The sequence below is a fragment of the Ascaphus truei genome, chromosome 4 (genome assembly GCF_040206685.1).
Source record: "Ascaphus truei isolate aAscTru1 chromosome 4, aAscTru1.hap1, whole genome shotgun sequence".
Lineage (NCBI taxonomy): Eukaryota > Metazoa > Chordata > Amphibia > Anura > Ascaphidae > Ascaphus > Ascaphus truei.
In genome coordinates this window covers 106,454,434-106,481,637 of record NC_134486.1, presented here as the reverse complement: position 1 = coordinate 106,481,637, position 27,204 = coordinate 106,454,434, and the positions used below count along the sequence as shown (strand labels likewise).

Sequence of the window (27,204 nt, the reverse complement as noted above, 5' to 3'; positions counted from 1 at the left end):
TGGTGGTTCTGCTGCAACAGCCGTGCACAGTGAACAGATGTTAATACCAGGGAAGGTTGGACCCAATCTAGGCCAGAATCTCTCCAGAAAGTCTTCCAGCCATTGGATTGTCCTCCTAACGTCTGTATGGCTCCGCCCTACGTGTTTCGCTCTGTCGAATTTCCTCAGGGCTTAATGGTGATGTCAGTGTCTTCTTTTCTCCCTTTTAAATGTCCCACTGGTGCTGGTAATGTCCCACTGGTGCTGGTTAAATGTCCCACTGGTTTGGTTCTGCCAAAATACTGTAACCCACAAGGGCATGTGAGAATATACACTACATATGCACTTGTACAATTGATAAAACTCTTAATATTAGAGGTTTCACCTGTCACTTTTGAGATAAATGAATTTGCTTATTATTTTAAATCAAATTTACATGTCTTACATTTATCCCATTTAAAAAAAAACTTTTGGTTTATCAGGTAGCCATGTCGCCTCTTTATTTGTCTCTATTTTATTAAGGCCACTAGGTGCCAGATTGTCTCTCAAGTTCCGAGCCTTTGTAAATACCACTTGGGGTGCGACCGGTAGGAGATCTTTAAGAATGGGGTCCTGTTTGAGAACATGCCAATGTTTGAGAATTTATATGCTGTATACTTGATGATTCTTTATTAAACTTGGTAATAAAAGGAATACAATTTGGTTTGATTTCCCTTTTTTGTTATTACTTACTAATAGATTATCTCTATCCTGACCCGCCACTTTTTCCATTGCTCCTTTAATCACTGAGGGTTCATAATTATTTTCTATAAATCTTTTTTCCAGAATTTTAGCTTGTGACTGGAAGACCTCTGGATCTGAAACAATTCATTTTTATCCGTCTGAGCAGTCCATATGGAATGTTACTTAACCACTTCTTGTGGTGGCAACTGGTCTCAAGGATGTAATGGTTGCAGTCAATACTTTTAAAATGAGTTTTAGTGTTAATTCAATTGTTATCCACATAGACACATAGGTCAAGGAAGGGGATGGAGATTGTACTGAATTCAGGAATAAAAATGAGATTTAGGTAATTAGTATTTAAATATTTTAAAAAAATCACGTAAAATAGACTCTTCCCCCTTCCATATGAATATAATGTCATTGATATAGAGTCGCAAGAGGACCAGGTTTACGCCAAATGGGTTGTTATGGTAAGTTAAATCTTCATTTAAAAATAAATTGGCATAACTTGGCACAAACCTGGGCCCCATGGCTGTGCCGCACAGTTGCAAATAAAACTGCCTCTCAAACCAGAAATAATTGTGGGTTAAGATATAAAATAAGATAAGATATAAAATATCCCATCTAAAATAAATTGGACTTGTGCAAGATATAAAATATTTTTATCTAATAATATCCTTTTGACTGCCTCACAACCTTTGTCGTGATTGATGACTGTATATAATGATGATACATCAACTGTACATAAAATGTAATTGTCTTCCCAGACTACTTCTTTCAGGATATTGATAATATGAGTAGTGTCTTTTAAATGAGACGGTAAGCTGGTGACATATTCCTGAAGAAATGTGTCTATATATTGGGACAGATTTGATGTCGCTGATTCCACCCCTGATATAATTGGTCTCCCTGGTGGTCGCTTGGGGATTTTTCTGGATGTTAGGTAGAAAATAACATAAGGGAATTTTTGGAAATGGTTTTGAAAGTAATTTAAAATCAGTATCATTCAAAATCCGCATGTTTTTACCTTTGTGTAGTAACACCTCTAAGTCCCTTCTATTCATTCATCTGATCCTAGCGAACGCCATTACAAGGGTGTCCGGATTCTACATTGAGTTGGCTACTTTTAATAACCACACCGCTTCAAACACTCATGTGCCATGTGAGTGCTTTTCTTATCATTTATTTATCACTGCACGTATGTCATATACTGTGTTGCACTATATTTGTGATTTATTCTTTCATATACGCCTGGACTGATTTGCACTCCTGATTTTTTGCCGCAGCAAACAGATACTGCATGATTTTATTTACCATGAAATACCATGAGCATACCAGCTTCAGATGGCTTGCTGTTGTTCTGGCCATGTTCTACCATGTCTTTGTACAGTTGTAGCTTCTTTTTGTATGTTGTGTTGACAACAACATGTTCCTGTATTTATAACAGAATACAAATCCTGCTTGTATCATCTGATCTTCATGTGAAAATTGGAGAGCGTATTACAATGAATTCACCTGGTTATTAGGGAGATACTATCGTATAATAGCAATAAAAGTGTAGTATAATAATTATTATTTTTATTATTATTGTTACTTCATTTGTATGTAACAATAGAATATTATTTATCACTTTACAATATAAATATGTAAACTAATTACTGTACACAATGTCAACACAGCGTCCAGACAAAAGTGCGGCCTGCAGGAGTGGAATCATAGATTTGAAGAGCTACCACCTCTTTATCAAGATGGGTCACGGTGGCTGGAACTAAGCGTGTGGTGGTCCTGCAACCCACTGAAGATGAATTTCTGTGACTCAGGATCCCTTATGGACTCTATTTGACTTATGCCATTCAAAATATTGTCTTGTTTGCTATAATCCATTTTGTTTCCCTAGACTATTTTGTAATGTTAGTTTCATCGTGTAAGAAAGATTGTGGGATGTGAGAAAGAAACACATTTAATTGTTTATGGAACACGAGTTGGTACAGAAAACATCTCCAAGGTTTAGATAAGAATACGGTCTGTATGCCCAGGCTTCTGATAAGACATTTCCATGGAGAAGAATATGTTATTGTTTAATTGTATCATTGCTACATACTAACAAAGCCATGAATTGGTTAATCTTTACGTAGGAATTAACTATAGGATGTCTGTTTGGGAATAGTTTCTGTTACCTCAAAGCACTGTTCTCCATTTGTAACCGGTGTTACCTGTACTGCCTGAAGCTTATTGGTTACTGCCTCTAGAAGAATAAAGAAAGGAACTGCAAGAAACCTGTTGCAGACTAAATCATTTGGAATTATATACAATGGACCTGCATTATCACACTTTTGGAATGTTTATTTTCATCACCGCTGGGTTTATATATTTTTATATTTCGGCAATGTATGTATGCTACTGATTTTGTATATACTGTACATCATTCCCACCGAAAAAAATAGTTCCCCCACTCCTGGCATGGGTTTAACATACTGGTACATTTACAGCTGGGGTCTACTCTGTTTATGTACAGGTAGCCGTCAGTTGTGATCACTGGTTAATCATTTGCTTAATAATAATAGTTTTTTAGTGCCCAATACAAAACAAATGAAATGTTGGGGTAAATCTCTTAGGACCATATTTTAGAAAGATGTATTCAAAACTTTACTATAAAACAGAAATGGATATAATAATAACAATTTCATATAGGACTTTCTCCCAAGTGCTTAACAGCGCTATACTGTATGGTACTGTATGCAGCGGTGAACACAGAATTGAGAGAGAGACAGAGAGAGCAGAACTGTTCATTAAGAGTAGTGGTAACTGCTAAACCTGTTTAGCAGGTATCATATTTTTCTGTTAGAGTAGAGTACGAAAAATGTATACGGTTGAACTCATATTAACATAATAGGGAAAACATTGTGATTTTAGAACCAAAAGGGAACAGGGTTGTGTAAAAAGGAGATAAATAAAACAAAGTATGGACGTAGATTATACTCATGAGGGCCTATTCTCGTAGCTCCGAACCGGTATAGCATGTTCAGAAGTCGCGGTATTAAATGTGTTAAAAAAACCTTATTCTCTATTGCAAATCGCATTTCTAAACCACGTCTTTAAAAAAATATAATAATAATAACATATATGTAGCTGGTGTTCCCCCACCCTCTGGGAAATTTCGCTGTTACCGAGTGTTGTTGTGCTGCTCACCTGCTAGGCTTACAGGATACTGAGTGTCCGCCGAAGGTAGTGGGGAAGACAGGACAGGGTTTAGGAATATTCTTAGCTCTTCACTCGGTGCAGCGGCTCCATCTCCAGCAGGCTCCAGTAGAACTGGGTGCAGTCCCTTCGGAGAACCCTCTTGTGCTCCCCCTGATTAACTGAAGTCTCAGGCAGGAGTATATAAAACAGCAACTGGTCTATATTCTTCCAACAGAATACAGCATACAACCGGTACACTTCTTAGGATGGTCCCTGGACTCAACCCCCAGGGCTTGAGGCCCTAAAGGTCTATCCTTAGCTCCCCTATTCCCTGGTGGAATAAGAGGTAGTTGCCCCACTCCCATGAGGGAGGGGAAGGAAGGTGTCCAGAACCCTGGCTCCACACTTTCAGCTCCACAGAACACCAGGAATGAACCACACATTAGGCTGTGGTACCCCTTTTGTATCCAGGAGAAGGGTCCTAGGTCTGAACCCGGATAGGGAAGTACACAGGCATTAGGCCCACCTCCCACCTGTCACTCAAGGGAGCTTCTCACTGCAGGGGAAAACCCGGATTAACCCTAACACTGTCTGCGCTGGTAACAGGGTTTATGTGTTTAGGCAGGGCAGATTATTACCCAAGAGGATACATGGCTACATATAGTTATTGGTTCTGATATGAGTAGCCTTAATTATCAGTGTCGTGCACATGGGAACACAAATGTATTTGATTGAGAGGCTTTAAAAACACATATTTACAAAATCTTGAATAAAGGGTATGCTATGGGTTCTAAGTGTCAAAATCACATTACAACGTCAGTTTGTTCCAGGTCAATCTTTGAACAGGAATAATTGCCCTATGTGACGGGGAGGAAAGGGTTAATATCTGATTTACCATGCATTACTGTTGTTGCCCTGTCCCCGCCATTTTTATTCCCCATGTGCAGGCCATTCCCTGTCTGCGAGGGTAAAAGACAAGATGCATTGCTTGCCATACCCTCTAACCAACACATGATAGAAGATCTTAAATGTAAGGCAGGAGGTATTTTTTTTGTAAGTCTAAGCAGGAATTACTTGGACATCCAGCTGTGATATGGGTGAATGAGCTTCGGTATTTTTATGACCAAGCCTGAAAGGGTTGTAATTATTTTTATGATGGAGCCTCAAAAGGCTCCCACAGATTTAGAGTCCCCCTGTCTAAAAGAGTGTCAATTATGACAGTACCCAGAGGCCCATAATGTATATAATACTGGCATACTGATGCACAGCAGATGTCAGGCTAGTGACACCTCTAAGTCAGAGACCAGACACATTGGCCCCAAGAAATGGGTGTAGCCCAGGTATGCTAAGTGGCATGGGCGTCAGCCTGACCCATGCACCCTGCCCACCGGACAGCCCTTTTGACCGGTCTTATGAACTGTGGGTCACTTGGCTATTCGTGGTATTTTTGTTCCCACGAGGGGATTGGATCCACATGTTAAAGATAGCTTTGGCCAGTCTATAACTGTGGCTTCCCAGGTATTTCCCAGTGTGATTCCTGAATTTTAATCCATGATGTAAAGATGCAAGACTTTGTTCCAGTACAGCAGCAACCAGTCCAGGAGTGAAGGGGTTAACAAGCACATAACCACAGGACTTTTAAAACCAAGGCTGCATTTCTTGCACTGGCAAGCAAAGGACAATTTCTTTCATTCCAAGGACAATTTATTTCATTTCCTGATCCCAGTGAGTGTGTTTTAAGTGTATTCTGCAGATGTCGTGTGTTTGTCTATTAAGGAAATTAAATCACAATTTATTTTGCAACTTGTTCTGTTCAATCAAATACCCATAAATATAAATGTGTTGATAAAAGTTGATGTCATCGTGACACCATATATACAAGAAAAATACATGGTTAGACCAGGGGTCCGCAAACTAATCCTCGGCCTTGGGAAAGCTGTCTGCAACTTGGCATGTGTCTACCAACCCCCTATAATGACCTAGAGATCAAGAAGTTCCAGGGTATTTTCATCTCAACAACATTTTCAATTAGACCTGAATTTCTTCTCCCAAAATTGGAAATGATTGGGGAAGACCATCAGATATGAAAACAAGAACCTATCTGGTTGCCGTTACTCCAGCATAATTAGTACAGTATGTACAATATTATATTTCATTATGTTTAGTTTGAATACGTACCATACATATAGTATTTCATACACGTTTTCTTTACTCTTTTTTTTTTCATGTTTTGTACCTATTAAAGCCTGGAGAATCGATTGTACTGATTTCTCCTCTGAACTTTCAGCTAATGAAAGGTGTGTGTGTGTGTGTGTGTGTGTGTGTGTGTGTGTGTGTGTGTGTGTGTGTGTGTGTGTGTGTGTGTGTGTGTGAAGTGTGTGTGTGTGTGTGGAGATCTTGGTTCCTTTATTTTTCACATACGTTTTGAGAGATTGGTGCGTAAGTCTTATAACGTTATCATTTAAATAAGCACTCCCATTACTGATTGCAGCTTCTTATTGGATGGCCATTTCAATGACCTTGGAGAACACTGGTAATTATACTTTGGTGGTTTCACTACAGAAGAATCTCCAGATTGCAATGATGTTAAAAAATATATAGATTTCGGTGGGATTGCTGCTATGACAAACAAAAAAGTGCTTTTATCATTTTTTGGGCTTCAATTTACAATGTGTATTCGTGATGCAACTTCCCTAATGGAGAAAAACAATGGCCTCTAAAGAGATCGGCATCAAAATATCTAGTAGACAGATCTATTCATCATGGAAAAAAATGTGCTGCACTGTAAATTCCATTGGTTTTGTGTTACACCGCTCAAGAGTTCAGGAAGCACTGAAATGAGAAGGGTGAAAGGAAAACAAATATATGATACAATTAGGATTTAAATACAAAAACATGACAATGTGATGTAGTGAATAAAGATTCAGTACACCCCTCCCCACTGGCTATTAAAATGATTCTTATTATATTTGAATGGCACTGACATATTCTGCAGCGCAGTACAATGTGGCAGGGAGGACAATAACATTGTAAGACAAAAGAGTAGAAATAGGTTAAAACAAACTTTGACAACAGGAAGGAGGTATTTGCCCCAAGGAGCTTGCAATCTAGAATATACATGTCTGTTCATGTAGCCTTTGAAGAAACCTTTTAATGTTGTGGCTTCTATACCAGTTGGGAGATGGCGAGGAGGCGGACCCCCCCCCATTCCCTTATCCTCCTCTTCCCCTTTTCCTCCCCCTTCCGTCCCTTTCCCCTATTTTATTTTCAGATGCTCTATTTACAATGAGCAGCAAATTACCCAACAGTGCATGAAACAACGGTTATTTATGTTACCTGATGTATATTGGAATGTGACTGGTTAGATATACGATGTATGATTTGTCAATTTTTGCCTTAAAACAAAACCAATAAAATTGGTTATAAAAAAACAAAACAGCACAATAAAATATTTGTTCGTAAAAGTGCTGCAATGCAGCTTTAATTTTTTTTACATACAGGGTTGGTTCCTTAGGTCTGCGGGGACCACTGGAGACCACCTGAGGTCTCCTCGGATGCTCACGGGTACCAGGCTGGCGTGTCCACGGGGGACACCTGCGGGGAAGAACCGGTGGCCCCATCTGTGGGGGCACTGCAGACCCGTAGGGACCACCCGAGGGCCCCCAGACCCCCGTGGGAACCACCCGAGGCCCCCCAGACACCGCGGGCCTACCCGTGGAGACCCCATTGTGGCCCACGGTGACCCACGGAGACCACCTGGGAGACCACAGTGCCTGGCGGGGACCACCCGTAGGCCTCCAGACCCTGTTTGAAACCTTTTGCTGGGCCACTGTGAGACTTACGGACACCCGTCAGGGCCACCAGGGACTCCCGTGGGCCTGGGGTATTAACCCTGTATGTAAAATAATAAATCATGTATTTATGGGGGGGGGGCACAGGGGGTGGGTTATGTATGTAATAAATATAATGATGTTTATTGTGGGGCTGTGTATTGTTTTTATTGTGGGTACTGGGGGTGGGGGAAGGGGTTATTGGCCCCAAGGGTATGTGGATAGGCCTCCCACCTGGGTAGTGGGTGTCATGGGAGAGGGGGTTTGGCCCGGTATTAAAGGGGTTACACCCCATTTGGCCACCCCCTGCTCTCACTTGGGAAGCAAGGGGTTTACTGGACTGCGGTCCAGTAATGTGTTTTTACCCTGCTTCAGCAACCAAATATATATTCCCCTGTAAATGTGTATTGTTCCCATTCCAGTGTTTGCACCAACACATACACTGGGGTTGATGCGGGAGGGAAAGGGTTAAGGTTAATTCAGTGTTTATAGCCCTTTGTTCCATTTTCCTGCCTTTTCAGGCACCATTTTGCAGCTCTCCATAGGTCGCCATTGCAGCCCAATGCAACCTTATGGAGATTCCGGTGATTTGGTCCTGTTTCGGTAGAAGACCTGTAGGTGGCGCCTGAGAGGAGGAGCGGCGGTTCCTCATTGTAAGTCAATGGAGCCATTCATTTCAATGGGGATTCCTCGACGCCGACCTCCAGGAACGGGTTGGCAGCCATCCAAACCGCAGACCACAAGAGCGGAAACATTATCTGAAAAAGAGCTTTGATCACTACCCGGTCAAGTTCAATCACAATTGGCGTGGGAAACTTAGGTTCTGGGGCACCCAGAAATAAAATTATTTTTGCCCCTAGCCCCTAGGAACCCCCACACACGACCACCACCGGGTCCAAGAATGAGGGACCCCCGTAAAGGGTCGAGCTCGCCACGAGGGTCGCGCCATTGACTCTAATGGCGGAGCGGAGGACCCATTGAATCCTATGGTGGCGCCGGCCCACGCATTGCCTATGGCGGCGCCGGCCATATTGATTCCAATGGGGGAAAAGCCGCGTGGCTTTAAAACGGCTAAGTCCGAAAGGGTAAAATGGGTAAGCCCATATCTCCGGTTCTGTGAGGACCAGAGGGCTGGGATTTGGGTCGCATGTAGTCACCGTTCCGGCATGACTGCATGGCCATTTCCAGCCCTCTCCGAACAACCAGACGGAGTATGGGCCAATGTGAAAAATTGTGGTTTTCCTATAGACTTCAATGACGGAGTTGCTCCATTGAAAGTCTATAGCGGTGGAGCCCATAGACTTCAATGGCGGAATTGCTCCATTGAAAGACTATAGCGGCGGAACCCATTGACTTCAACGGCGGAGTTGCTCCATTGAAAGCCTATAGCGACGGAGCCCGTTGATTTCAATGGGAGAGTGAAAAGCAGAGATTATTTTAGCTTGTGGCGGAGAATCCTGCATTAAAGTTAATGGGAGATTTTAACTTGTTTTTTGTATCTCCGGTTCTGGGGGTCGTGGGAGGCTGAAACTTGGCCACTATTGCAAAGATCCTCCGGCATGAGGACCTGGTAAATTTCAGCCCGCTCAGACCCACAGAACGGATTATTTTAATATGTGAAGATATTAAAGCATGAATTGTATTTTGGGTCTGGTATAAAAACTCTGAGCCCATATGGTATAGTAATGCTCAGGGAGGGAGACAAGTGGTCTACAATAAACCCCTGATCAAAGACTCCCCCAACCTGCTTGTGTATGCGAGCACAAAGGAAAGCAGGACATGGGTACTTGACGTTAAGTGTTGTAATTCACACCCTAGGGTGTGACAAAGGGTTTCCTGGCCCAAGTAGACATTCAGGCGCCAGGCTTGTGGGCAGGGGCCTAGGGAAATAAGCCCCTGATTAGAATAATACCCACCGAGTGGGCAGGTATTACGGTGCCCCTCAGGTGAGGTGGCAAGGAGAGATTGGGTGCAGGTAATTGTTCTCCAATGACCTGCACTCAATGATAAGGTATAGGACTGGAATAAAATATAAACCAGTGTCAGTCCTATGTTCATTATCTTCGTGTCTTTTCGTGATGTCTTCATCTGAACCTGTATTGTGGAAGGAATTGCCAATCCTGTATCCTGATTGCTTTCTTGTCCAACCGTTAAGTAAGTGCTAATTCTTGTCTGTTATTTATATATCTTGTGTGTTCACCTTCTTTAAGGAATATACTATATTTATTATATCTAAGTCGTGTTCAATTCAACCCAGATATTTTGGTGTGTATTATTATAACCTATCACTAGCTACCGTGACAGTGGGTGAGGATGGTTAGGCTTCACGGGGTGGGGGGGGGGTAGTGGGGGAGGGTGGGTTAACCCCTTAATGACTGTAGCGGTTAATGACTGCTAAGGTGATTAAGGGGTTAGGGGACATTACATTGGCTTTTGTTATTCTTGTTTATGTTTTGCAGCATCGGAGGAGGGCAATGTTATTCATCCTTTTGTATCATCCATCCTTATTGGAGTGATTCTATCAGTAAAATACATGATTGTTGGACATACTTTGTTCTTTTTCTTCATTTTTTGAGTGCTGGGAACTTTTGTTGTATTTATGAAAATTCTAAGTTCTAGTAACTGTATTGGATTTAAATGTAGATTTGTTCCTTTTGATATCTACAATCTACTTGCTGCCTACAATATTTATTTATTTTTCTGCTACCTGTAAATATCTGCAGGTACATTTGTACATTTTTATCAGTGACCATTTCTTCCTCCTTTTGAAGGAATATAAAAGGGGGAAAATAGTTCAATTTTTTTATTTCTAATTAATACTGCAAGAAAAAATCTGCATATTTTTAAGTGTGCTTCGATTCTCTGAGGTTCCCCTCTGACCCTCCGTGTGATCACAGCCGCACATCTCCTCTCCCAGGGTGCACAGGGACAGTCACTGGAGTACGGCAAGCGCAGGGGGAGGGGAGTACGGCAAGTGCAGGGGGCGGGGATTACAGATCCCAGCCCTCGCATGACGCGGAAGTCTTTCTCTCCCCGGTCGCATTTGCCTGTCAGCTGAGAAACATGGACTCGTGCAGGAGAGTTTGCTGGTTACCGGTGGGTGCGCTGCTGCTGGCGATTTTCCCCTCCCCCCCATATGCCTACCTCAGGCGGGAGGAGAAGCTGGTATCCTGCCCTGCGGTTGCCGGCGGAGGAGGCAGCGGGGGCCAGGAGGATGTGGTGGCGGCGGAGGGCAGGAGGATGCAGCGGCAGGAGGCAGCAGCCAGAGCAGGCAGGCCTGCACGCATGCGCTCTTGCAGGCACTGGAAGTGCCGCACTGCTAGAGCGCGCTCCTGCAGTCCTGACCTGAGAGCGGGGTGGTGAGCCATGTGAGCGGGGTGGGGGTGAGCGGGCTCGGGAAAGGTTGAGGGGGAAAGCCAGGAAAGCCGTCACAGTGAGTGCGGGCGGCCAGTCCGTATCTGGAACCCCACGGAACCCTGGTTGGGAATCACTGCATTACATGAACAACAGAGGTTATATATTCAATTCACAGACATTTCATGGACAGATAGAGATATGATTATGGGCGTATGTAACCTTTACAGGCAATATTAAAATTGGGTTAGGAGAGGTAGGATAGGCCTGCAATGTGTTTGAATAGGCCCTGCCTCAAGGAGCTTACAATCTATAAGGCCAGGTAAGTAATTTGGCAAATAGCGCAAAAGAGCAACTAAATCTTGTAATATTGATGATCTTGGTTAAAGCCACTTTTTTTGCTATAGAATGATGCTGCTTTTGGTGCATCTCCTGGTGCTTTATTTGAATTTCATTCTCAAATTCTTGATTTATTTTCTCTTGATTTAGCACAGTGGTGCGCAAACTTTTCCTCGTGCGCACCCCTGCCTGCTCTCCTCGGCATCTAGCGCCCTCCCCTGCTTGGCCCCGGCCTCAAATGACACACAGGGTCATGTGACATCACGTCATGTGACATCACATTGCCATTGTCATTTGACGCCGGGTTACAATGACGACGCGTCGCTGGAAGGGAAGTGTGTTAGGCTGGGGCCATAGAGGGGTGAGGAGTTCCGAGCCGCGCTGACGCTGAGGCTCGCCTGCTGAAATCTGCGCGATTCCATGGACTTGCAGGCGAGCCAGCGTGCGCGAAGGGAGCCGGGGGGGGGGGAGGTGGTTGGAGGCGGGGCAGTGACGTCGCTGGGCCAATCGCCTGCGACGCATTGACGTCAACGTCACGGCTGCTTCAGGCTGATTGGATGTTTTCAGCCGATAGCGCGCTGAAAAACAGCTTGGCTGTCGGCTGAAAATTCCAAAGCCTCAGCACGCCTGCGGACGCTCGCTTGAGCCCCCTCTCAAGGCATCCTCATTGAGGATGCAGGGGCTCAGCGCTGAGCGTCCGCACGTCTCAGCGCGGCCTGTCCTTCTATGAACTCGGCCTTATAGAGGCCTTGAGCGTTCCCTCGGCATTTAATTTAAATGCCTGGGGGGAGAGTGTGGGACCTCTATAATTGCTTCCCCCCCAGAAAATCTAGCGTCCCCCTTGCCCCCCAGTTTGCGCACCCCTGATCTAGCACATTCTGTTCAATCCGTTCCCCTATGCCGGAGAAGATTTTAGTCCCACGGAGCGGAGATTTTGCACATGATGGGCAATTGATTTCACTGCATATTGAAGTACTGTAGGACCTCAGAGTCTCAATCAAAGTAACTCTTTTTTTGTTTTTTTGTTTATGGTTCGAAAGCTACAAACGTTTCAATTACATAGTTCACAGTGTATTTGGATGTTAATTATGTTACGTGTTAGAACTATAGTGCTCTTCTACAGTGAAATAAATATTGCAGTGTACGTCCCGTTCACCAGTAAGTGTAAGGAACTGTGATACTAAACCTTCTTTACTTTTTGCCTGCTGCATTCCAAGATCAGATACATTAGCAGGGGGGCTACCTGGGTTGTTGGTGGAGAGGGGGTTGGTTGGTTGCAGGAATGTCTCAAGCCCCACAAATTAATGTATTTAGTAAGGCTAAAGTAAGGTCAAATTGGAATTGCAATTTTGCTGCAAAGTACAACAAAAATATAAGGTATAATTATACATCTCAAAAAGGCAGCTCAACGCCAGTGCTCAATTCCCAAGCACACTTGTGGTGCTGAAAAATAAAATAAATAAACACACACACACACACGCACACACACACGCACACACACACGTCCACTTTCAAGCAGGTCAGACTGAGGCCTCCTCCCCCAGCTGCAAACTCCACCTCTCTGTTGCTGAGGCTGGTGTGTGTGTGTAGCTTTCACTGGCACAAGAAGAGGCTGCAGCGTGCAACGTCACAGGAGCTGCTCACACATTCTGCAGCACTGGGATTGCTGTTGCAGTGAGCAGAGCTATGTCATTGTATGAACCCAAACAACAGAAGCTGCAATCACTGGAATAATATTAAGAATAACAAAGATCGCCTGGAGGGCGCGTAGTGATGGTTTTGTGCGCCTGGAAAGCCATGTCTGCTGGAGTTGCTGAAGCTCTTGTTTTGTATGGGACCTGTGTGAGTGTGCTGCATTTGTGACTGTTCTGCACTTTGCTGTGATTGCATATGCGGCTGTCTAGTGTCTTGCTGTAAATTACCTGCGCTTTTCCTGTGTGCTCTTGTGACTTTCCTGCATTCCATCTGACATTAACTTGTGTTTCAGTGACTTTTCGGCATTGGATCTAACATTAGTTTGTGTATTGCTGCGACTTTCTTGCATTGAATCTGACATTAATTTGTATGTTGCTGTGACATTTCAGCATTGGATATGATATTAATTTGTGTGCTGTGATTTTCCTGTATGATATAGTACCTGGTATTGTTTTGTGCATTGCTGGCACTTACATACAGTATATTGGGTCCATGGTCCTGTTGTGAGTTTCCTTTAGGATTTAAGATTGTCCCCTTGTGTAACTGTTACTTTCCCTATATTCGGTCTGCGGCTGCCTTGCACTTTCTATCAATCTCCTAGTCTCTGTTCTAGCTAATCTCTGGTTCTGCTACTTGATAATTACATCTGTGCTGCTTCTTGCATCTCTGTGCGTGTCCTGTGCCCCATTGGCACTGTCCCTTGGCTGGTCACTGTCCTGGATCCTTGCTGGAGAAATGCAGTGGGGATACATTATGCAAGCAGACCTGTGCTGGCATTTCTTTATCCTGCTGTTACACCATCTGGTCTCTGGAGTAGGTAAGTCCCATGTCACAAAGGGCAAGAGCAAAGATTTCTTCCAGATGTGTCTTGCTAGGTAGTATTTCCAATACTCCATAATGAGGCTGTATACAGTCAGGGGGTAGATGTAAATGATAGGGTAGCAAGTAAGCAACAAGTGGGGGAGGACTGGACACCCAGTTTCATGGCTTTCAACAGGTTTATTCACTTATTGGTGAGATTTCCATGTTAGAGACCACGTATATCGTACTGTATGTAAAGGGGGATTTGGATTACATTGAAGAAAGTTTAGGGTGGGAATGGATCAAAGTCTCCCACACAATAAACTGTAAAATAAATGTCATCAGACTTGTCACCAACAAGGGTCTCTTATTTAGGAGGCAATTGTTTGTCTTTTTGTTCTGATAACCTGGTTCAGTGTTTTTCTCCATGTTTCTTCCAGTTTTGCAGCTGAGCTATTTTGATACATTGGGTTGATCTGAGTTACGCAGTTTTTGTGCATGTAGTATTGTGTTTACCACCATGTAGTACAGTATGTTCTAATCATTTCTTACTTCATATTTAGTGTGTTTTCTTTCTTTATGAATGTGTGTGAGATAAATGTCAGCATGTTTACCTGATATCTTAGAAGTTGCATAACAGTGGTGGGTCCTCTAAGGTGAAATGTATGTTCCCCTGGTATCTGTATAACTAAAGACATGGTATAGGTGCTCAGTCTTATCTCTGTGAGATTGACTTCAGAATGTGTCTCTTATATCTCATTATCCAGAATCCCTGGCTGCAGTGGGAGCACTGTATGGCTAGGAGATAATGGGGAAAGACAGAGTTGCAGACCTGTTTGACACAAGGCTTTGGCACAAGGGAATACACACACACACACACACACACACACATTATATATATATATATATATATATATATATATATATATATATATATATATATATATGGGAAAGCGCCTGATCCCAGTGCAATAAGTTCAAAATAGACATTTAATATTCCCAAAAATCTAACCAATAAAAACTCACAAACAACAGATATTAGAGAGCGTGTTATGAGATAATACTCATGCACCAGTGACTGGATACTCATCTCCTGCGATCATATGCCTTGTGATGGCGTCAGTTCCACACTCCTCTGAGCTTCTGTCCAGCAGGAACTCAGGGAGCTATGTAGCCGCTATTGTCATCCCTCATGAACAGTGCATGAGGATGTATAGTACCGGGCAAGGCAGGAAGAGGCAATGGAGTCGCGTGAATGAAGTTATCAGCGAGTTAGAGTCCAGTACTAGGTAACAGATAATTGCGCTCACACTAGCAGCACAGTGCACACCCTACGCGTTTCTTCACGTCAAGTGATTTCATCAGTTCCCCTTGCCCAGAACTATTCATGCTCGTGCACTGTTCATGAAGGATGACCCTGAGGAAGGTTCCGTTTGCAGGAACCGAAACGTTGGTTTTTGTGTTTTAATACACTTTTTGCATTTTCTACCCGTGTGTGCTGTCTCTCCTTACTGGACCATCATCTGGTAATATACACATTATATATATATATATATATATATATATATATATATATATATATATATATATATAATCAAAAAATAAATAGATGATACCGTTCTGTGGCTAACGAAATGCTTTTATTTGTGCGAGCTTTCGAGATACACTGATCTCTTCTTCCGGCGATGTTACAATGAATGAAGCAAGGATAACTTAAAAACAGTGTCTCCTGGAATGTTATCTGTGCTTCTCCTTCCCCCGGTGTGGATGTGTTTTATGGCTAGAGGTGTCAAAGGGTAACTGAAAGCAAGTGAAGAAAGATTGTGTATGTGTATCAGTGTGAATAAAAATGAATGGAGAGCCCACAGTATAAACAGTGCTCTACACAAGGTGTGTGTGGAGTGAGAGGGATATAAATGGTGTGGGTGGGTGTGGAAATGTGAGAGTTTGTAGCACAACTAAAAGTGTGTGTGGATACTATGTGGTCCCTATTGGTGTATATGGATGGAAAAATAAGGAGTATTAGTATGTGTGAGAGACAGCTGTGTGTGCATACATATAGCACAGTATGTACAGACATGGCCTTTAGCGCTCATGGGAAGAGAGTTCGCTAGTGTCAGTAATGACTCATAAAATTTCGATTTCTGTTTAGGCCACCCACACCATTTATATCCCTCTCACTCCACACACACCTTGTGTAGAGCACTGTTTATACTGTGGGCTCTCCATTCATTTTTATTCACACTGATACACATACACAATCTTTCTTCACTTGCTTTCAGTTACCCTTTGACACCTCTAGCCATAAAACACATCCACACCGGGGGAAGGAGAAGCACAGATAACATTCCAAGAGACACTGTTTTTAAGTTATCCTTGCTTCATTCATTGTAACATCGCCGGAAGAAGAGATCAGTGTATCTCGAAAGCTCGCACAAATAAAAGCATTTCGTTAGCCACAGAACGGTATCATCTATTTATTTTTTGATTATTGAAGCTCGGCTAACACGGTACTGATACCTCTACATATATATATATATATATATATATATATATATATATATACACACACACATACATATACATACATACATACATATATATATATATATATATATATATATATATATATATATATATATATATATATATATACACACACACATGTATAATAAAATTACATACTTATTGTTACTCTTTATTTTAAAAGAAAAGGAGGTTTATTCTAGAAAGTATCTTGGCCTTTCTCTGTTTCTAGCACGGCTATTGTATAAATTCTTTTAAAGTTATGTAGAAAGACTGGGGATCCACTGGGGATGAGGGATGTGTAGCCATCCTATACTGTATGGGACATTGGGTAACCATTGGATAACGGTATATGTTTCCGTTTGCTGTTTAGGGGCATCTTTTGCCCTGTGACTTATATAATAACTGTCTGTTAGGAGCATTTATTTCAGATACCTTTGTGTTGCAAGCTTCTCTGACACTCAAGGGGTTAACGAAATTAAAGGGATAACCCCTCCTAGGACTAAAGTGAACTAATGGCCACATGTTTAATGGGTTTAATATAGATGATTGAGACTACTTCAAAAATATTTTTAATACACAAGTTTTTAAAATGTTATAATAACAAAATCTATTGGTGCTGTTTATAATCCTTTCCTTATTTCTTGTGTAATCAGACCGCATGACAACTGTTATATACACACAAGTGAATTGTTGGTCCAGACTTTTCACCACTTTTATTTAGTTTAAACTTAGCTTTGCTGTTATCCCCCCCAGACACGTAATATATCAAATACTTACATCTTCTGAACAGAGCATCACATTTAAAAACAAAAAAAATGTCGATCAGCACAGACTGCTGCGTATAAGGGAGACTGAAACTTTCCAAGGAAGACAATTACAATGATACATTGTTTAAAGAAAACTTTTATTTTTGCATCTGTTTTGTCAAGATACTATTCTTGGATGATGATTTATTCTTGGATGATGATTTATTCTTGGATGATGATTTAGGCTAAGTCCCCACTGGCGCTGAGCACGCTCATGCTTGGAGAGCGCTCCAAGCATGAGTGCCGGGTGTCCGGCTTGTACGTGCGCGCGGGGGGGTCAATGCGGGTAGTTCAGCGCGCAGGTAAGTATAGATTTTTTCTTTTGCTAAGCGCCGATCGTGGCTGAGTGTGCATGCACGCGAGCACCGCACGCACTGCGTGAGCAGGGACTTACATATATTTATATACGTAAGCCTCCTCCGCAAGCGCCGCCCGATCAGCGCTAGCGGGAATTTAGCCTTACACTGACATCAGCAATTACCTTAATCTATGAAAGAAACAAACATCACCTTTGCCCTACATCAAGAAGTTTGTTACTTATTACATAGACTTAAAGAGGCAATCCAAGCAGGCAAATGGAAATGGTTTTTTTTTAACATAGGATTGAAGCAGGGGGCATCCGGAGCTGAACCCCGTTAATTTCAGCTGTGCGGATCCCCTGCTTCTTGAGATACTTACCTCCGTAAGGGGTGTTCGCTAGCAAGGATCACGTAATGGCCACTTTTCAAAGCTCCTGCGCCCTGCAGGCCAATAGGAAGTCGTGATGTCATCCGGTGCAGCTTCCTATTGGCCCACGTGACACCATACCCCCTTTGGAGTTGAGTATCTCTGGAAGCAGAGGGTCCCTGGAGCTCAAATGAACGGGGTTCAGCACACAGTGCCACTTTTCATCTCATGCTCACATTACATGAGCAACCCTTAGTCAATGCATGCTGCTTTAAACACAGCTTTTAAGCAAGGACTTGGGAGATGCAAAGTCAGTTAACCCACTCACAGACATGTTTCAACCTTGATGGGTATCATCAGTGTGAGGTTGGCTTACTGACATTTGCTCAAATGAGATAAGAGTAGGTAATCACCACGACTATTAAGGTTATGGTGGGTATATATATATATATATATATATATATATATATATATATATATATATATATATATATATATATATATATATATATATATATATATATATATATATATATATAAACCCTGTCTTCCCATAAGAGAAACGTTGGGTTTATAGTGTGCTGTTTTGTCACTGCTAATACATGTCTTTTTGCTTATCTGAGTGTTGCTGCTTTTGTGCCTTATCTTATGGGAAGACAGGGTTTCTATATTGATTTCTATGGAGCATGCACCTTGACTTTACATTTGTTGCTTGGAGTGCTGGCTGCTGCTTTTTGTTATATATATATATATATATATATATATATATATAAAAACTTATATTCATTTAATAATCCATTTGATTTCCATTCACTGTTTTTGTAAAGAAATTATAACTAAGAAAAAAAAAAAAAAAGCTTGTAGATTTTAATCAAAATACACAAATACACATTTTATGTCTATATTTGTAATGTAAAATTCACACCAGCACACATAGTGCATGTCCTATCTACACAGGCTTTTACAAATGATTAACTGTATCTAATTAGGTATGTTACTGTAAAAAGCCGGCTTGTTACAACTGTGGATATTTCTTTTGCTCTTGACTTTGCGGTTATCCAAACAATGCATTTAATGTTCAATAAACCACAAATGCCGCGACTTAGATTTCTATTACAATACTGTTTTCTTACAGCTGTAGATCAGGTTTTTGAGCACAGCGACATGCTTGTCTTCCATGTTTAACCTTTTAGGCGACCTTGAGACATAACTACTACAGCATAGGTTCTGGCCATCCCAGGGCCTACTGACGTGGTAGCTACATTATAAGTCCCTACTTTTGCGGTTACCATGGTAACCTTTAATCGCCTATAGGGCGCTTGGGAGAACTTGTTGGGCAAGTAGAGATCTCTTTAAGTGGCGATACAGTTTGCCTTTTGTGAAAATTGTTTTAATAGATGCAGCCGTGGCTTAGCTTTAAGTAAATTGGTCTGCCTAAGCTGCCGATCGATCTGTTCTCCCGTGATCGATCGGTAAAGATGCCGCTTTCCCTGGGATCATTAACTATGGCCGCCTATTTCAAAAGAGGAGTGCTGTGCCTTTCTAAAAGGTTGCTATAGAAACCCGAGGAAGCGAAATACATTAACAATCATGAAAAAGTGCATAAAGAATTGGGGGAGTAAAAAAAATGCAGTAAGTATTATCTTATACAGGCAGTCCTCGGTTTTCCAACGGAATCCGTTCCGGAAGTAGCGTTGGAAAGTGAAACCGTTGTAAAGTGAGTCCCATGTTAATCAGTGGCGGTGAGCGTTGGATAACGCATTCCAGCGGCAAAAAACGGCCCATAGGGTTGCATTGTAAAGCGTTGGATATGCCATTCATTGTAAAGTGAAACGTTGGATAGCAAGGACTACCTGTACAAAACAACTGATGTATTAAAAAAAAAAAACATAGGATTTTGAATGTAAGATTAATACATTAAAACTCATTAAAAAGGGCTTAAAGGGTGGGCAGGAATAAAACAAATAGGTTCTTGTATTATCTTATACTACACAACTGATTTGCAAAAGAAAAGGATTTTGAATGTATTATGTATTGCTGCTTTAAAGTAATTAAAAACATAAAATGCAAAAAAAAAAATGGCATCAGCAAAAACTGCTGCTTTTAGGGTTTTATGTATCAAGGCAAGAATAGAGCAAAAAAAAAAAAAACTACATCATTTGTATCAAAGACAAAAATCCCATTGATTTTAATGGGCTTTGTTTTCTTTCATTACTATGGTGCAGTTATTTTGCCCCAGAACTGATACATTGACCCCTTCTCAGTTATTTTTTTATACTTCGTGTAGCGAATATGACATAGTTGAAAATTACACGTTCATCTCCATTTCTTTCCTTGGTATAATGAAAATAAACATCTGCAGGCCTGTTCTGTCTTCTTAAGTATTTTAATATTTACAACGTTGAGAATATTTTTGCCATTAACCAGTGTACAAACCGTGGACAGGCTACTGCGGCGTATAAGTGATATAAAGCAGTTCTCAGGGAAGTTTGGCAGATGTACCAAAACACCTTTCTGTTTATCCTGAAGCACCTGCATATATCTGCTTGTTTGCTTTAGGGTTTTGGCTTAAGGAGGCAGTCTGTGTGGCATTTAAAAACCCCCCCCCAAAAAACATTGTTTTTTTTCTCCTGTGATCGATCAGCAAAGATCCTACTTCCCAGGGTTCACTAAATGGTTACCTTTCAGTTTCAATCAATCCTTCAGTGTAACTTAGCAGCTACAATGTATACTAATATTACTAAGGTAACATCTATTATTGCAGTTTGCATCTCAAACTGCTGGGGATATTGGCAACAAATTAGCACAAACAGGAAAGTGTTGCAAAAAAATTTGCACTGCAGAGGAAGTGTGCAAAAACCTGCTATAGAAAGCAAGCATGTTCAGCATATTAAAACTCATAAAGAAAATGGCATTAAGAGCTGAATAAAAAAAGTAGTAATTATTTTCTAATACTACAGAACTGACTTATTTAAAAAAGAAAACACACAGACACAGAGACACACACACACACACACACTGAGACACAGAGACACACACACACACACACACACTGAGACACACACACACAGAGACACACACACACAGAGACACAGAGACACAGAGACACAGAGACACAGAGACACAGAGACACAGAGACACAGAGACACACAGAGACACACACAGACACACACAGACACACACAGACACACACAGACACACACAGACACACACAGACACACACACACACACACACACAGACACAGAGAGACACACACACAAACACACACGATATTGCATGGATTGCTCCTTTTCAAAAGGGAACCAAAAAGGAAAAGGAAAAAAAGCCAGTGTGTCAATGTAACCTGCTTCATTAGAAACACTCAATTACATTTAAAGTATCACTTTGACTGGTATCCTGTGAAACATGACTGTTTTTCTTCTGGTCCTCTGATTCAGTGTATAAGCTACTTGTGTTTATCTGGTTGACTAGTGGTGGTTTCATAATTATTTTGCGCAGAACAGAAGGAACAAATTACCAGTAGATTTGAGGATTGAGGATTTATCATGTAAAGAGAGTAGATGAACAGTAAAAGTTCAACAAATGATCTAAAAATACTTAGATTTGCCTGAAAGCATTAATCACCTAGATCTGACCTATTTAACATTCCACCGCTATTATGTTGTCTTTTGTCCTGCAGTAGTTGGGAGTGTCCCTTTAAGAGAGACATTACAGGGATGATTGGGGGCACTAACTCACAGAAAGTCCCATTGAAGTTAATAGGAGTTTCAATGCGATAATGCCATGATTGGCACTATAGCAATTTTAAAGTGCAATCCCACATAGGAAAAAAAAAAGTTAAAGTAATGATTGGGATAAACAGGGGTGAACAAAGTGTTAAAGTTTTAGGAGCCAGCTAAACAATTTCGGCGCCAAAGTTTTTTTGAGCGGTGTATTGCAGTTAAGGTATTAAACCCCAACCCTTCCCCCCCCCCCCCCCCACTCAACTTTGGCTCCTAAAAATTCTGCTTCCCCCGTTGGGACCTTGTATGTCAAAGTGTGTGTATCAGTGTGTATCTGTGGCACACAGACTCAGACAGACTTACATTGACACACTCACTCTTCCACTGGCACATTCACTCACACGAACACACTCACACTCTCACACTGGCACACTCTCTCACACTGACACACTCACTCACACTAACACACTCACTCACACTAACACCCTCACAATTAGACAATGACACTCACTGACACTCTCACACTCTCACTGACACATAGCATGCTTACACACAGCAGCACACTGAACCCACTCCCCCTTACACTGACCCGGTTGAGAGCAGGGAGGCAGAGTCCTGGAGCTCTCTAACCGTTCCAGCCCCCGGCCCTCTCATGCCTCTGGTCTCCTCTTTCTCCCCCTGCACTACGCCCTAAGCGGACGGTCGCAGTGCACCCGCCCGGGAAACTTCCATCCCTGATGATATGTTTCCTGGTCAAGTCTTTGAGATTTGCGCTTTTTAAAAAAAGTATTGGAAATAATTATGAAAGCTGTGTTGTCGAGTTTATGAGCAATGTTTTTTAATGACATGTGTGGCGGTAATGTTGGTGCATTTTTTTTAAGTATTAAAAACAATGGTCAAGGAGATAACACTTGTGTTTTATTATTGTGTTATTTTGTGTGTTATCTCAGTAGGTTATAAAGTCTGCTACAGTACATCTGTTAATTAAAGTAGCAATCCTCCAGAAGCCCATATGAGTTAGTACAGGGGTGCGCAAACTGGGGGGGCATGGCTGTCATAGAGACCCCGCGCTTCCCTGAAGGCATTTAAATTAAATGCCGGAGATCGCACGAGGTCTCTGTAACTTTACTTACGTTAACTTGCCAGCGACTCGTCGCCATGGCAACCCGGTGTCAAATGCCGCTGCTGGGTCACGTGACGTCGCGTTGCCATGGAGCCGAGCAGGGGTTGAGAGCAAGCAGCGGGGAGAAGAGTTTGCACACCCCTGAGTTAGTATGTTCTTCCTGAGCCTGTCCTGTTCCGTATAAAAATAAAGATGTTGTAGTGTTAAAAAAAATTCCTGATCACTTATATCTCTTGAATGTAGCATCAGATTAAAAACAGTGCTGGAAACAAAAGAGGAGGCCTCGAACTAAAAATGGCGACCAGTGCAGACTGCTGCTTTAATGGAAACCTGCAACAATATTTCAACCATACTTTTCTTAGCCCTTTACTGTAGGTGGGGTTGGTAAAACATTGCCAAGAAATGTGTTGCAGACTTATCCAATAGCACGTAAAGGAGTGATGTATGAAAATGTAGCGTGCCTAGGCTTTAAAGCTGCAGTTCAGTCAATATCCTGCATGTGTGTTTTTTTTAATAAATCAGTTCTGTAGTAAGAAAAAATACTTTTAGCATTTTCTGTTTTTAAAAAAATAACTTTGAAAGACCAATTTTCTTGTATTCTATTTTAACAGCCATGTGCTAAGGCACTGCCCCTTCATGTCCTGTCACAAGCCCTGGCACACCCATTTGTCAGCCCTGCCCTCCCTCTAGCACATGTCAGTGCAGGAATGCTCATGAATATTCATGAGCTTCCACTGAGTGACAGAGGCAGAATATAAACATATGCCAGCTCTAATGATGTCACCAAATTTCGCCTATCAATACATGGAGAACGAATTGACCTGCAGCTATACAGTTCTTTAGGTAATTAGAGATTGCACACATGACACTATTGAAGTAAAAAAATAAATAAAAAAAATAAAATAAAAAAAGACTGAACTGCAGCTTTAATGAATGCCACTATTAGTTTCTACTTCTTAATGCCACAACATATGTTTCCTTTTGTTGTAGTAGAAAAGCAAATATTGTAACCATATTTTCTTTGCTGTTTGCAGAGGACAATGACATACCCGGTGAAAGAGCGGCAGTACCCCCTGCTTTCCGAGCATTACTACCACCCAGGGAAAGGATTTATTTTGAGAAGCTGAGTGCTCACGAACGAATACGTCGTTACATAGACAGCACAAGTGTTCCAGACGTAGCACCAACTCACCTCTCTCAGCGGATCAGGTTCAACCCTACAGTGGCTAATATTGCTCTCTCCGAACATAAGGATGTCAAGTTCAATTGTTCCATTGTGGTTCCTAGCATTGAGAATGGAGAACAAATTACCTGGTGGAAGGATGAGATGTTGCTGCCATCTTCAGAGCGCATTGCCATGCAGTCTTTTGAGATCCTAGACAGTGAAATGACAACTATGCTGTCTTCTTGCAGGTAAGACTTGTGCTCATTTTTGTGTACAGCTGGTAACATCTGCCGCAATGATGAAAAATAAGCTCTTGCTACAGCCTAATATAGTACAGGGTGGTGCAAGGGGGAGTCATTTTAAGTTAAAAAAAAAGAAAAGACGACTCCTCGTCTGCAATCTCACCACGCGAAACGCGCGTCGGTCTGTGGTCTATTTAAATGGCATCATAGGGCTCTGGATTGAGAAAGTGAAGGATTGTGTACATGAGAGGCCATGCGTTATTACTGTACATCTTTTTCTAACCCGCTGTATAAACAATAAGAGTAAGAAGAGCAATGCAACTAATGACTGTGTTATATATACCCAGCACGATTAGGAAGTATCCTTGGTTTTTAACATGGGAAAACTACTACCTCTTGTTCTCCTTTTTTCCTCTCTACTATCCCAACTCCCACATTTCCCAATTTACTTCACCACTTCCTGTCTCTGTTTGCAATGATAGAATTGAGGTTTACTATTTGAGTGCTAGTCTGGCTCGCTAGAGAATTTATAATCAGCCAATGAATCGTGGTTTTTAATACAACAGCGGTCACGGTAACCGAGCAAAGAAATATATCATACACAATATTTCATATAAAACTCTGCAAGGCCATATGGTTGTGGTAATCCTCATGTAGAACTCTCCTTAGTGACTGATGGGGTTTACCCCGCAGACACCTCTTCTCTGGTGAGTAGCTCAGTGTATAGTAACATTTAAACTCATTACAACCCTGTAACATCAATTAGGAGACAAAGTGTTTTAATTTGTATTCCATTAAGAGGATACTGTGCTGAACTTTCTGTAAAACACTTACCAGTGGCTGAGTCTCTTAATCCCGTATGAACTTGGTATTTATAACTGGGGGAAACTTTCATGTGCATATAAGCAAGGGTTGTCAGTAACAGGTACAGTAGTTGTTGACACTTTGCATGCAATTTTGGCAACAAAAAATGTTGTGGGAACGATAACCTTATTGGTATGGACAATTATGACTATGTAGAGGAGAACCATAGAGCAATTAGGAGAATTTTAATGTAAGAAAAGTATTAATTGTGATAGTGAGTCTGCTAATAATTAGTCACAGCTCTTCATTGGTTTTTATCAAATTCTTTCTTGACTAGGGTGATCTTGTATTGTTACCTGTACATAACAAAGGTTACGTATTAATATAAACTAGCTGATATACCCGGCGCTGCCCGGGATTTAATGTTCTGGCTCCCCCTCTCTCTCTCTCTCTCTCCCTTCCACTGTCTCCCCCCTCTCTTTCTCCCCCGTTCACAGCAATAGCCCCCCCCCCTTCACAGCTCTGTCACCTCCCCTGTTCACAACTCTGTCCCCGTCCCCCCCCAGTTCACATCTCCGATGGGTGACTGAGTGGGTGGGTTGGTGACTGGGTGGGTGGGATCGTGACTGGGTCAGTGAGTGACTGCGTGCGTGACTTTGACTGAGTGAGTGGGTGGGTTGGTGACTGACTGAGTGTGTGACTTTGACTGAGTGGGTGACTTTGACTGAGTGGGTGGGTGAGTGACTGACTGACTGGGTGGGTGGGAGACTTACCTTGACCGGGTGGGTAGTGGTTCCTGGCGGCAGATGGTTCCCCTCCTGGCTCTGATATCTCCGTGGCATGCGGGGGGCAAGAGTGGCAGGCTGGGGCAGGAGGGCCGCGCTGCGCTTCCCCTCCGTTCCTCGTTGGGTGCGAGGGGGGAGGAGGCTGGAGATGGCGACTGGGGCAGGAGCGCAGCGCCGCGCTTCCCCTCCGTCCTGGAGCCGGTGCAGGGCGGCGAGGGTGAGGGCCGCGCCGAGCTTTCCCTCCGTCCAGGAGCCGGTGCAGGGCGGCGAGGGTGAGGGCCGCGCTTCCCCTCCGTCCGGCAGCCGGTGCAGGGTGATGGGGGTGTGTGGGTGTGTGGGTGTCTGTCTCTGTGTCTCTGTGTGTCTCTGTCTGTGTGTGTGAGGAGAAGAGAGTGGCAGTTGGGTGACGTCATAGAGGCACCAATCTGATTGGCCAGAGGCTGAGGACCAATCAGATTCGCCGCATCTAGCACCAGACTCACAAGATTCACTTTTATTATATATAGATTTACATGGATGGGATGGAAGTGCAGTCAAGGAGGAGTCTTCTCTTTCTTCTTTTTCATTTTGTGTGTGTGTAATATGTGCCAGATAACTCCATATCAGCTATGTGATGGAGATCAAAAGCCGGCCTCTGTCTTCCAAACTGAATTATGATGGTAACAGACAAGCAAATGCCAATACAATACCGGGGCTAGTATACATTATACAGTGGCATGGAATAGGGTTGCCAAGTAGGTGGTTGAGAAAAGTGGGTCCAGTTAAGGTTTTATGTTTCTCTTTAGTCAATAGAACAGATAATAGACAAAACCTAGAATGCTTTGAGAAAGAATGATAAAGAAAAGCAGAATAAATTCAGTCTGTCTTGCGGTTATAGGTCCAATTGGCAAACTAATGGGGTTATTCATTAAACTGCCATAGTGCTGACTGTGGGTCACTGCTGCACAGAAACTACCTTTGACTTTAGTGATAGCTTCCATGCGATAGTGCCCAGACTGGCACCATTTCAGTCTAAGGAATAACCCTTTAAGTCTGAATAGGTATTATTTATAAATCAAAACTTTAACTTCTTTATCTGAATTAAAATAGATCATTCTTTTTTTAAACCTTATTTCCTTTTCTTATAGAATGCCGTACATATAAAACAAACTAACACAATTAGTCTCTTAATACAATTAGAGCACTGCTATTTTTTTTAATGGTAATAATTATGCACACACTCAGGCCACCTAACATTGTGCACATAAAAATAGGTACCACTGTAGTTCCTCTGCCCATGCTGGATGCACTTACTTCCAAACAATGTCTGTGGAAGTCCCCGACCTACTGTATGCAATTTACCACACACACACACACACACACACACACACACACACACACACACACACACACACACACACACACACACACACACACACACAGCTTACCACAAACACACACACACGAAGCAAACACACACA

The 27,204-nt window shown here is 42.2% G+C and overlaps 1 protein-coding gene and 1 long non-coding RNA gene across 2 annotated transcripts in view; one reads left to right on the top strand and one right to left on the bottom strand.

The window, feature by feature from the left end:
• Positions 1-6,103: 6,103 nt before the first annotated feature.
• LOC142492996 (uncharacterized) lies at positions 6,104-26,090 on the bottom strand. The gene is made up of 3 exons (XR_012800949.1): positions 25,733-26,090; positions 23,941-24,031; positions 6,104-6,714 (listed from the first exon to the last, which is right to left on the bottom strand). It is a non-coding gene; the product is annotated as an uncharacterized LOC142492996 (long non-coding RNA).
• MERTK (MER proto-oncogene, tyrosine kinase) overlaps positions 12,988-27,204 on the top strand; it is a 121,129-nt gene continuing 106,912 nt past the window's right edge. Inside the window, exons 1-2 of the mRNA XM_075596351.1 lie at positions 12,988-13,917; positions 23,783-24,161. Of these exons, the coding sequence (XP_075452466.1) occupies positions 13,836-13,917; positions 23,783-24,161 (461 nt within the window). The 5' untranslated portion in view covers positions 12,988-13,835. The remainder of the gene's footprint in view (positions 13,918-23,782; positions 24,162-27,204) is intronic.